Here is a 12,519-nt window from a genome sequence, read left to right as displayed (position 1 = left end):
AAGTCAGGGAGGGCTTGGAATGACACAAAGACCGCTGCGGGTGATGCCCCACAGAGATCACCCCAGAGGTGCCACAGCTCGGCCCGCACCAAGGGGCTGGGCCATCCAGGGCCGGGCCTGGTCAAGTCATCTCCAGTCCCCCCCAAGTTATGAGATTGCTTTGGTCTTCTTCTTTCAGTTATGCCAACATCCCGGGGAAACAGGAGGAGGCCCAGGGGTAAAGGGGGACATTCCCTACGCATGGCTCAGGCTGGAGGTGGGGCACCCACCGCTGTGCATGGCCTGGGGTAGGCAGCTCAGACCAGCTGTTTGCATGGCCATGGCTGGCTCAGCTCAGGTCTGCTTGGCTTGGCTGGAGTGGCGATGCATGAGCCCAGAGGGCAGAGGGGTGGTGCGGCACCTTCCCTTGCTTGCAGAATTAACCTGTGATTCTAAAGCTCAGAAGATGCTGTGAGAACTTGGTGAGCCTTGGTCCTGGCCTCTCTGGCCTCCACTGGGACCCTGCCACAAAGGTGATGAGGGAGCGGATGACAGGGGAACTAGATGACTTCTAGAATCCCTTCGTCCTTTGCAGCAGTTGGTGATCCGGGAACCAGGCCTATGACTAAGTGTAGGAATAGACAGGTGCTGAGGAAAAGTGAAAAAATCCATCATAGTTAATGGTAAGAGAGAATTGACTTAGCAACAGCTCAGTGTAGAAAAAGGCCTGGAGGTCTTAGATAACCACAAGCTCAATCCGGGGAAGACTCTTCAGACTCCCATGTGATGGCCTAGCTCTGGGCGCTGCCCAGAGTGGGACATGGGCAAATGGTACAGATCGGTAGGGGGTCAGAAATCAGTGCTTTCGGGAGGTTCTGAAGGAACCATTAGACCCTGGTCGACCCCACGCAGCAGAGCTGAGAGCAGGAGCAGAAACTGCAGAGAGGCTGACCCTGTGAGGAGGAGCTTTGTTCCAGGTGGAGCCAGCTGCCTGGGGTGGGGGTGGGGGTGTCTTCCGAGGCTGGAGATGTTGACGCAGGGGCATTTCAGGAGGGATTGCCAGGATAGAAATGGTACAAATAGGATCCTTCAACTCTGAGGTCATGAGGAAGGAGGAGCTGGGAGAAACTTGTTTGTGAAAGGAAAAACCTTAGGCAGCCAAGCTGCCTCCAGCCTGGCAGTGGACAGAGCCCTGGCCTAGGAGGCAAAGGACCTGAGTTCTGGTTCCGCTCTGTCCTTGTCTGTGTGTCTGTCCTTCAGCAAGGACCTGCCCCTCTTTGACCCACCTCCTGCCCAGTTACCTGGTTAATGAGGCTGAGGCTCAGCAAGGCCACAGAGCGTCCCGGCCCCATGGGAGTCCCGCCGCCTTGAGTCTCTGCTTCAGCTCTGGGCCCCCCCATCTGGCCCCCACCCCAGGCTGGGCTCCGGGACCCTCAGGAGCCCGTGTCCCTTCCAGGGCTGAATGAGTGTCTGCACAACAATGGCGGCTGCTCCCACATCTGCACTGACCTCAAGATCGGCTTCGAGTGCACCTGCCCGGCGGGCTACCAGCTCCTGGACCAGAAGACCTGTGGCGGTGAGACCCGCCCCTCTCGCCCCCGAGCACAAGCAGGCCCTCCTGCCAGTTCTGACCTCTGCTCCTCCCCACAGACGTGGACGAGTGCGAGGACCCCGATGCCTGCAGCCAGATCTGTGTCAATTACAAGGGCTACTTTAAGTGCGAGTGCCACCCTGGCTACGAGATGGACTCAGTGACCAAGAACTGCAAGGCCGTCGGTATGGACACCCGCGGTGTCGGGGTGGGGGGGAAGCTCGTGGGGGGGCACAGAAAGCGGGTGCTCCCGTATACATGAGGAGGGGTTGTGCGCACACAGCGCTCAGAGTGGACATCACTCCGCGCGCACTGCGCTGCACACTGCCACCCCGTGGACCCAGCGTGGAGCCACCCAGTTCCGCCCACAGAGACCGCGCTCGCACTGCACCCAGCATGCAGACAGACTGGACCATGCAGACCACACACAGCACAGGCAGCCCGCACAAAGAGCACGACACTTGCAGACCTAACACGGCCAGACCAGCCAGCTGATTCATTCCCTTTCCTCCGTCCTTTATACTGGACGCCCGACGTTGCCGTAGGTTGCCGTAGGCATGGGTGCAGCATCAGGCAAAACAGGCACAAATCCTCGCCTGCCCTCGTGGGACTTATATCCTAGTGGGCGAGACAAATGAGAAAGCAGATAAATAAAAATGCCGTGCACGGCAGATGGTAACACGGGTTAAGGAGAAATATAAAGCTGGGAAGGAGAGGGGGAGTCCGGGAGGGCAGTGGGTTACAGTTTTAGGCAGGGTGGTCAGGGAAGCCCTCGCCTTCATGAGAAGGTGACGCCTGAGGTGAAGCAGTGAGCCCTGCATTTATCTACAGGAACAGCATCAGGCTAAGGAACAGAAGAGGCCTAAGGTAGGAGCACGCCTGGTTTCAAGTAACCGTGAGAAGCCGGTGCAGCCGAGCAGGGACAACAGAAGAAGAAAATTACTCCGAGAGGTGACTCGGGGCAGATGGCAAAGGTCTTCCAGACCATTGTGAGGGCGACTCTCGATCCCACTCTGAATCGGGGGGAGCCTTTGAGGGTGTTGAGTCGAGGAGGGCCGTGGGCCGTCCTGCATTTTAACCGGCCACCACCTGGCTACCACGGCTGCTGTGTTGAGAGCAGACTGTAGGGAGCAAGGGAGGAAGCAGGGAAGCCATTTAAGAGGTTTTGGCAATGACCCAGAAGAGGTGCTGGTGGCTTGGGGACGTGAGAGGTGGAAGGACTGGATGAATTTTGAAAGTCAGGACTTATATTGGAGCAACAGGGCTTACTTATTAGTTAAATGTGGGTTGTGAGAGAAAAGAAGAGTCGAAGATGATTCCTTGGCAAAGGGTTTTTTGCCAAGCAGCTGGAAAAACAGGATTGCTATTTCTGGAGCCGGGAGAGATGGTGAGAAAAGCAGGTTTGGGGAATATTAGGTTGATTTGGACGTGTTACGTTTAGGGAAACTAGACATCTAGTAGGCAGGCGGGTCCACGAGCTTGGGGTTCAGAGGCGCAAATGCGATACACAGTGTATGTAGATTATAACAATATAGCAGCCACAGTAACTGACACGTAGCCTATAAACCCCCGAAACACCACCTAAACCGTACAATATACAAAACATGTATAAGCACATCGCATGTAACATGCAGTCTGTTCTCACCCCCTCGCGGGACACATGTAACATACAGTGTGCACTACATACATGCAGTGGAGACAACACACAACTGCCCGTGCAGACAGACCCCCGCAGGTGAGCGTCTAAGTGCAGCTAGGGGCGCTCCCCCAGCCGCTTGCCCGCACCTGTCTTCTCAGGCGCGCATCTCCTAAACTCGAAGGGTCCTCACAAGACTCACACCCAGGGAGCAATGGGCAGCCGCAGCTCGTCTCGGGCCAGCCCCTGACCCTGTCTCCAAGGCCCCCTTTTCTCTGACTTCCCAGTGAGCTGACAGCAGCCCCGCCTGGGCTCTCTCCTGTTGCAGCTTGTATCCTAGGCCTTCCTTGTGTTACTGTCCCCGGCTTTAACAAATATACTCGCCAAATTAAAAAAGTGCAGTTAAACACAAACGCGAATCATAAACACGCTGGCTTCCTGCCACAGTCACAGCTGTCAGTAAAAACCACCTGAAGATGTCCTGTAGCCCAGCCCCTGCCTTCAGGAAGGTGAAGTGTCATCGCCTCATTTGGGGAGGAGGAGAACCACGCAGCTTGTCAGTGGCACAGCTGGGCCTTGAAGCCAGCTTCCCCCCTTTCTCCTTCCGGCACTGGGACCCCCTTTTTTCTGTGCTCTCTGTACCACACCTTCCCTCTCACCCCCACCCTGCCTTTGAAATAGTCTCCATCATTGCACACAGGTCACACACCCGGCCCCATGTGGCTCTGTGCTGGGTCTCCCCCCCTCCCCACCCCCCACCCCTGCACTCACCCTCTCTCTCTCTCTCAACCTCCCTGCATGGCAGCTGGCAGAAGCCCGTCCCTGATCTTCACCAACCGGCACGAAGTGCGGAGGATAGACCTGGTGAAGCGGGACTACTCGCGCCTCATCCCCATGCTCAAGAATGTCGTGGCGCTGGACGTCGAAGTTGCTACCAATCGCATCTACTGGTGTGACCTCTCTTACCGCAAGATCTACAGGTGAGCGATGGCAGGTGCCTGTCACCCAGGCCTCGGAGGGTGGGGAAAGGGTGGAAGAGGAAGAGTGGCCTCTGCCCCTCCTGCCCCTTGAATTCCCTAGAACAGAGTTGGGGCTTAGGAAGGGACACAGTCATGGTGGCTGAGGAACTGCCGGGACTTCAGCCTCCTGGCTGGTCTAAGCTGCGGACTCTGCTGGGAAAGCAGCTTTGAGCTCCACACACCTGACCTCTGGCGGCCCAGTGGGGCAGCGCAAGACACAGGAAACGTGCGGTCAGGGCAGAAAGGAAGAAGTCCCTGGCTTTGAGAGGATTTCCAAACCAGCTCACCTATCTGTGAGTTGGATCCTGAGGACTCAAAGTTGGCTCAGACTGCCTAGAGGATTCCACGCATAACAGAGTGACATCCACTGTGAGGATAACGACAAGGAAGTACAGAGGAGGCCTCTGACCCGATCTGAGGGGTCAGAGAAGTCTTCTTGGATGAAACACTCCCCCGCCACCCCCAACCCCCATCCAGCCCTTCACGGGGTCTCTGACACCACAGTCAGGGGACTGTGGCTCTCAGGAAGGCTCGTCGCACGCAGAGCTCTCCCTGACTTTTTCTCAGTACCGCCAGCCTGCCCCCTGCGTGTCCTTCCCCCTGTGTGTCCTGCCCCCTTGGGCTGCCATAGCCTTTCTTTGTCCCGAGATCCACCCACTTAGCAGACCTGCCAGTGACCAGGCACTGGGGAGACTCTTGGAAGAATGACGGAATGGATGGGTGGGTGGGTGGACAGACAGACGGACAGATAGATGGATAGGGGAAAACAAATATACCAAGTGCTACTCGCTGACAAGTCGATATCTCACCCCCACGCCCAGCACACAGAGACATACTCGGGCCACACTGACACACACAGGAACAGCTAGAGCAGTACCCGCCCTGCAGGTGTTACTGAAAGAGGCAGGGTTGCATGACAGACTAGGTGTGGAAAGTCCAGATGAACTCCCATGTTCTGTGGGGGGGTTCAGGTTCTGGCTCGGGAGGGAGGTTTCATGGACAGCGGTGCTGTTCTCTGAGGTGGGAGCTGTGGAGGGGAGACAAGTGGCGGGTTGGGCAGCCCAGCCGCTGGCTGAGGGGAGGGGCGGGGAGCAGAGGAGTTTTGGATGTGTTGAGTTTAAGGTGTCCGAGGGGGCTGGTTGGCTTTACAACCTGGAGCTTAGAGTTGTCGGGATGGGAGAGTCAGAGTTATGGGTGGCAGTGGCCACTGTGGAACTAACTGCCCAGAGAGGGGTTATGGGGGAGAAGAAAACCTTGGGAAAAACAGCGTTTGGGAGACAGACAGTCCTGTTAATGTTGCCTCCTGAGTGTCTACTGTACCTTCAGCCCCTGCCCTCCACTCTCACTGGCGCAGCCTCCCTGCAGGCCCTCTTTCTCTCTCACCTGGATGCAGTAAACAGCCTCCTGACCAGCCTGCCTGCCTGCATTCCCTGCCCTTCCAACCCGTCTCATAATCCGCAGGTGCCACAGGGACCTAATGTGCCCGTCTGACCGTGTCCTCTTCCTGTTCAGTTACCTGCTCCAGGGTAAATCCCAACTCCTTGGCATGGCCTGCTGACTCCGGGAGATGTGGCCCCTTCCTACACTCACTTCCAGCCTCACATCCCACCGACCCACACATACCTCACCTAATCCAGTGTTCCACACCTCTGGGCGTTTGCACATGCTGTCCCTCTGCTTTCTGTTCTTTGTGTTCCCAATGAACGAGTCCTTCAGGACTCGACTCCCAGGCCTTCTGCAACCCTCCAGGATGATGTCGTCTCCATTTCTCTGCTGCTATAGCCCCAAATGCTTTCCATAATCACATTATACTGTAATAATCTGGCTATAAACTTCTGTCCCCCACTAAACTGAGCTCCGCTGGGCCAGAGGCTGTGGCTGATTCAAGCCTATATGCTTACCCTGGTGGCCTGGGGATGTGTTGAATAGAAATGAGCCAAGCTCCTCTAAAACCCATTGCCATGGCCCAGAGTGGGGAGAGAGGAGAAAGGTGCACAGGAAGCTCCACAGGGACGCGCGGGCAGGACACGTGCCCCATGGCCAGCTCTGGTTGCTCCTAGCGCCTACATGGACAAGGCCAGCGACCCGGCGGAGCAGGAGGTCCTCATCGATGAGCAGCTGCACTCTCCGGAGGGCCTGGCGGTGGACTGGGTCCACAAGCACATCTACTGGACGGACTCAGGCAACAAGACCATCTCTGTGGCCACCATCGATGGCGGCCGCCGCTGCACTCTTTTCAGCCATGACCTCAGTGAACCCCGGGCCATCGCCGTTGACCCCCTGCGAGGGTGAGTGTCCTTACCTAGAACTTCCCATTCTCCCACTGTAGGCACTCAGTCCTCATGTGTCTGTCATAGAGCTGTCGTAGGGCTTTGGAAGGCCCTAGGCCCCTCAGTCTATTAACCCCCAGCCAAGGGTTCTTGGGGCATTGGTCGCCAGGGTTCTCCTGAGCTCTACCACTCACTCATCCTACCACAGAATGAGAGCATTTCAGAGCCTGGCTCTGAGGCCACCTGGCAGAGAGCCCAGGGCAGGAAGTCTGTGCTAAGGCTGCTGCACACGGCAGGTGGGCGTCTGGTGGCCACTTGCACACTTCCAAACACGGGAGCCCATTCCCTCTCCTGTGGCCTGTTTCATTTTGGGACAGTTCTGCCCATTAGAAAGTGTTGTTTTATTATTGTTTGTTTGTCTCTCGTATTCCCAAATCTGCCTCCCTTTGACTGCCTCCATAGTCCTGATGTAAGTACATGAGGGGAAACCACTCGGCCCAGTGCCTGGCACATAGTAAGTACTCAATACATGTGCAACAGAAAAGGGAGAGGAGCCCTAGACAGTTCTAGATGCGTGACCCTGGTACTTTCTCCTCTGTAGACTGGAAAAGTAAGAGAGGGGTGACAAGGGCCTTTCTCACCCTGGCCTGCTGGGGCTCTGGCTGGAGCTGCTGGAAGTGAGAGATGGGCTCCCCAGCGAGCCAGCAGAGACCGGGTGGACACGGGGAGTATTGGCCGCCGAAGACTCAGATGAGGCGAAGGCTAAAGCGCCTGCTGACTCTAACGTTTGATGGCTCCACTGGGTTTCAGAGGACTCCCCAGCCCCTACTAAGCATCATCTTCAGCATTCAGTGGGTCATTGAGCCCCTGTGATCCAGACTCCCAGTCATGTCCTCGACAAGAAGCCCTGTTGGGTCCTTCTCTCTTTTAGGTTCATGTACTGGTCTGACTGGGGGTACCAGGCCAAGATTGAGAAGTCTGGGCTCAATGGCGCAGATCGGCAAACACTGGTGTCAGACAGTATCGAGTGGCCCAATGGAATCACCCTGGGTGAGCCCTGCCGCCTTCCTGAGACTGGGGGCTGTTCCAGCACGTGGTCCTGACCACTGTCCTGGGCCCCCGGGTCTTGTCTCTGCATCCCCCTCATAGCGCCAGCGCCTGTGTTTCCTGGTGGCTGCCCCCGAATGGCCTCCATCTGAGGCCTGGCCCAGAGATGTGGGCAGGGGGAGGTACAGAGGAGCAGAGATCCAGGCTGTGGTCCCAGCCTGGGTCCCTGTCCCCTTTTTCCTCCCCAAGACTTGCTGACCCAGCGCTTGTACTGGGTAGACTCCAAACTGCACCAGCTGTCCAGCATCGACTTCAGCGGAGGCAACAGAAAGATGCTCATTTCCTCCCCTGACTTCCTGAGCCACCCTTTTGGGATAGCTGTGTTTGAGGTGAGCCCTGGGAGGGGAGGCATGGCCCCATCAGGAAGGCGAAGCCCAGAAAAGGTTTATTCAGATAGAATAACTCCCTGAGAGTTTTCCACATGGAAACAAAGGGACAGGGAGGCCAACGGACGTGTCAGTGCGCAGGGTGCGAGCTGCCTCAATGCAGAGGCTTTGCAGCCCGTTGTGCCCTGGGCAGCCCTTTCCAACTCCCTTCCCAAGACCGCGCCCCCAGAGCACTGGTCAGAGGTAAGCTGCTAGACCATGTATGTTTTCGCTCGGAACTCCCAGCGCCCCGCACATAGACAGCAAGTACCCAACAAAGGGAGGGAAGACGAAAGAACCTCTATTTCCTTAGAATCATTTATTGTCGGGAATGGCCTGAGAGATGCTATTCAACTCAACACACTTTTACCGACATTTCCTGGACCCTGGGGTGGTGGGAGGGAATCAGACATTATCCCAGTCCTCAAGAAGATCCCAGGAGGGTGAGAGTTAAGACCCGCCCATGTTCTGCTCCTAACAAGCTTTCTCCTTGGGGAATGAGGAAGCGAGGACCAACCAAGGTCTCAGACACCTACCTCTTACCCCAAACTAACAGCCACCAAGGGGGGGGGGGGAGGCAAAGGGACAGTGGTCTGTGGTGGGCGTTGGCAATAATTGCTAGGATCGATATCACACAGCAATGCTCTGAATTTATGGGCAGAGCTCCACCTGCGAGTCCAGTCCCTGCTTCAAAAGACAGGTGTATTCAGACGTGTGTATATGCCTGTGCATATGTGTGGCATGTACGTGTAAAGTTTGTGTGTGTGTATTTGTATACATGAATGCATTTAAAAGAGTTCATTCCTGTACATTCATTCCTGGTGCTTGTGCATGTAAATACGTATACCAATACTCGGACAAGTGCTTATTTAGGTACAAGTGTGCCTTTGTGTGTGCGCGAGCATGTGGCAGTGTGTCCAGATCGTGCATGAGGCTGCATGGCTGTACCTGTCAATGTGGATATGTCCCCAGATGCACGTCCAGGCTTGTACGGACTCGCCACTGGATGCAGGAGGCCCAGCAGGGAATAGTCCTCAGTAGCTCCCAAATCCCCGCCGATCTTGGTCCGGGGCAGCAGTAATGGTAACAACTGTTAGAGACCCAAACTCAGGTTTCCGCTGGGCTCCAGCAAGCAGGCCTAGCCAAGCATTAATGAGCAGCCTCCAGGCCAAAGCACAAAATCACCAAATAGCTCTCAGAGAGAGAAGGGAACCAGAGCACGTGGCACAGATCAGAGGCCAAGAGTCCCACTGCGAGTCTGTGTGTGGGAGAGGACGGGGGAGATGGCAGGGCCGTTCTTACGGCTGTGGTTTGGGCCTGAGCCCTCGGACCGAGGCCGTGGAGTTAGGCTCTAGGCCGCCCATCCTCTGCATCTGTACCCTGCAGGACAAGGTGTTCTGGACAGACTTGGAGAACGAGGCCATTTTCAGTGCAAATCGGCTCAATGGCCTGGAAATCTCCATCCTAGCCGAGAACCTCAATAACCCACATGACATTGTCGTCTTCCACGAGCTGAAGCAGCCGAGAGGTGAGCCTTCCCTGGCCCCAGGTCCCTGCCCATGTCCTCCCTGCACGAGGCAGGCTGGTTCACGTTCGTGTGACACGGAGTCTCAGCGCCCCCAGGGGCCACGGCAGCAGCCCCCTCCTCGGCAGAGTGCTCTGCTGTCGTATAGTTCATCTCATTTTGCCTCAAGCAAGCTCTTGGTGAAATAGTCCTGGGTATAAAAAAATACATAAATGCCCTCTTTTTGCCAGTCCCACGAAGTGTGGGTCGGTATCGTTGTCCTCATTTGACCGTTGAGGAGACTGTGGCTCCGAGAGGTAAAATGGTGTAGCAGGTGGCAGAACTAAACTCCAGTTCGGTGCCCAGAGCTGCTCCCGCCACGAGGAGCACGTTGCTTCTCTCGTGGTAGCTGTGTCCGTTCAACAGTGTGAACCAGTACATCTCGGGGCCAGGGCGTGATTCAGTTTGTCGGCTGGGAATAGAAGCCAGGAACCCTACTACTTTGTTGTCCCCCCCTCTAGCACTAGGGTACACTGCATCTGACTGTCACTGAGGGGTCGCTGCCAGGGTGAAGGTGAGAAAGCACAGGCGGGGTAAGGAGATGCGGCTGCTGCCTTATTCTAAATCTAGAAATTTAAATAAGAAAGGGAAGTGGTGAGTGGCATAGGGGAAAAACATGGACTTTGGAGTCTTCTGCACCTCAGTTTAAATTCTGTCTCCAAAATTATTAGAGGTACAGTTTTGACACGTTTATTCTCCTTGTGAGCCTAGGTGTCTTCTGTCAGTCTGGGACGTACTACCTACCTCTAAGAGGTGATACCAGGATTAAATGAAAGTAGGGATAAAACACCAGGTACAGTGCTGGAAGGTGCCCGATAAAAGCAGTAGAGAAAGCTTTTTGAGCAAGCCGAGTGGGAGGGGCATCATCCTCTGGAGGAGGGAAGACCTGGCAGGTCCCATCTGCGCCCCATCTCTCTGTCCCCCTCCCTCCCATTAGCTGCTGACGCCTGCGAGCTGACTGCCCAGCCCAATGGAGGCTGCGAGTACCTGTGCCTTCCTGCTCCTCAGATCTCCGGCCACTCTCCCAAGTATTCGTGTGCCTGTCCCGACACAATGTGGCTGGGCCCAGACATGAAGAGGTGCTACCGAGGTGAGCTGCCCTACCGGGAGGGGAGCCACCTGGCCATGCCGGACCCCATCCTGCTGAAACCCTCCCTCCCTTGGCTTCTAGGACACGGTGCGCCCCTGGTTTTCCTCCATCTGCTCTGGCTTCCGGTTGCCTTTGCAGGCCCCTCCTCTTTTCCTTCCTTGAATGCTGGTGTCTCCCAGGGTCCTTCCAAGGCTTTCTTCTTCTCACTCCCCCCAACAACGCACTATATGCAGATAGCATTTTTAATTCATTTTCAGGGGCTTTCTGGAACCCCCTGAAGACTGTGAATTAAGAGCCCTTGGTCCCACGGCTTTAGTTGCTGTGTACGCGCACAAGCGGATGAATTTGAGCTTGCTTTCTTGCCCAGAACTTAACACACTACGCAGAAGCCCTTTTGTGACGTGACTGGTGCTAATAGTTAGCACCTCAACCACATAAATTTATATTTTTCTCCAGTCTTGATGCAGGGCCAAGGCCTTTTCTTTGAGCATTAGTCTGCTACGTCATTTATGATTTCCAGATCCAATTGCTTAAAATGGAACGATATTTTAAACCTAATGGTTTTACAGTATGTGTGTAAAATCCTTCTAGATATATATGATTTCCCCTCCTCCTAGGCTTTTACAGTGGTCTTGCCCAGACCTCATTCCAGAGCATTGTTTTAATCACTCACCTTTACCAAATCAATATGCGGTATGAACACAAACACAGTGCTTGGGATTCAGGAAAGAAAAGATCATAGCCCATTCAGGAGGATTCACGGAGGTGGCATTCGAGCTGAGCCCTGAGGATAAGTTCCTGAATAGAATCCATAGAGGTAATAAATCAGGCACGAAAGCAATAAAATTCTCTGTCCAAGTGACCTCCGTGGTATTTCCCCTCCAGCACCTCAATCTACCTCAACCACGACGTTAGCCTCTACCACGACGAGGACAGTGTCCGACTCCACAGGAGCCCCGGAGAGCCCCGCCCACAGCCCCACCGACCAGAACCACAGCACGGAGACGCCCAGCCTGGCAGCTGCCGTCCCAAGCTCTGTTAACGCCCCCAGGGCTCCCGGCATCAGCCCGTCCACCCCAAGCCCTGCAACCAGCAACCACTCCCAGCACTGTAAGGAAATGACTTCTGCCTTCTTTCATGACACAGGGAGCCAGCAGGGGGCACTGTGTGGGAAGGAGCGAGCACACCAGAGCTGAATGTTGGCATCTCTGAGGAGGAAGCAAAGGGAGGTGGAGTGCCCACCTGCGATGTGGGAGTCTTAGGTGCCCCTAACTTATAGAGGGTCTTGAGGGAAGCTACCTGCTGTCTCTGAGCCTCAGTTTCCTCACCTACAAAGTGGGATAATAATAACCTTTCTCCCACCTGCTTCACAAGATTGCCGGGAGAGGCAAAGGAGACGGTGGAAATAGAAGTGCTCACACACACAGCCTCTGCTGCTCTGGGGGGCTGTGTGTGTGTCCCGTGTTATGACATGTATATGAGGGAGTGTCCCTTAGGTCTGGAAATGTCAGCAGCTCTGGTCTCAGTTCTCAGCACCCTCAGTAGGTTCCTCAGATGATAATACCCATAAATAGTCAGTTCATGTCTTTTTCCAAACCCTGGTTAAAAGTAATTAAGCTCACCACTTGTTAAATCATCAGAAGCAGTAATTATCACTGCTAGAAAAGTTCTGTCTCATTAACCAGCAAATACCTTTTTAATTGACTTACCTGCCAAGGGGAGTTTATTTAAGAGGCTAAACTTTCCCATGCACGCATGGCCCAGAAACCCAGCCGCTCTGCAGCCCCTTCTAACTGGGTCTGCCCTCCCAGCAGAAGCTGGATTGTCAGAGTCAGGCATTTTCACGGAAGTTTGGAGAGGCAGGTGGAACATGGGTGAATTCCGGTCCCTCTCATCCA

At 55.1% G+C, this 12,519-nt stretch overlaps 1 protein-coding gene across 14 annotated transcripts in view; it reads left to right on the top strand.

The window, feature by feature from the left end:
- Window positions 1-12,519, top strand: part of LRP8 (LDL receptor related protein 8) — a 73,514-nt gene that overhangs the window by 48,258 nt on the left and 12,737 nt on the right. For 6 of the 14 annotated variants that reach the window (XM_053920775.1, XM_053920774.1, XM_053920771.1 and 3 more), the window contains 9 exons: window positions 1,436-1,555; window positions 1,630-1,755; window positions 4,012-4,186; window positions 6,286-6,513; window positions 7,427-7,545; window positions 7,792-7,931; window positions 9,354-9,495; window positions 10,469-10,621; window positions 11,507-11,731. In XM_053920775.1, the coding sequence (XP_053776750.1) occupies window positions 1,436-1,555; window positions 1,630-1,755; window positions 4,012-4,186; window positions 6,286-6,513; window positions 7,427-7,545; window positions 7,792-7,931; window positions 9,354-9,495; window positions 10,469-10,621; window positions 11,507-11,731 (1,428 nt within the window). Of the gene's footprint in view, window positions 1-178; window positions 257-1,435; window positions 1,556-1,629; window positions 1,756-4,011; window positions 4,187-6,285; window positions 6,514-7,426; window positions 7,546-7,791; window positions 7,932-9,353; window positions 9,496-10,468; window positions 10,622-11,506; window positions 11,732-12,519 lie in introns of all 14 variants that reach the window. The other 8 variants (XM_053920772.1, XM_053920770.1, XM_053920765.1 and 5 more) reach the window with 2 other exon arrangements.

The sequence above is a fragment of the Desmodus rotundus genome, chromosome 3 (assembly GCF_022682495.2).
Source record: "Desmodus rotundus isolate HL8 chromosome 3, HLdesRot8A.1, whole genome shotgun sequence".
NCBI classification, from domain to species: domain Eukaryota; kingdom Metazoa; phylum Chordata; class Mammalia; order Chiroptera; family Phyllostomidae; genus Desmodus; species Desmodus rotundus.
Note: the sequence above shows the minus strand (reverse complement) of the source record. Positions and strands in the feature narration are given on the sequence as shown.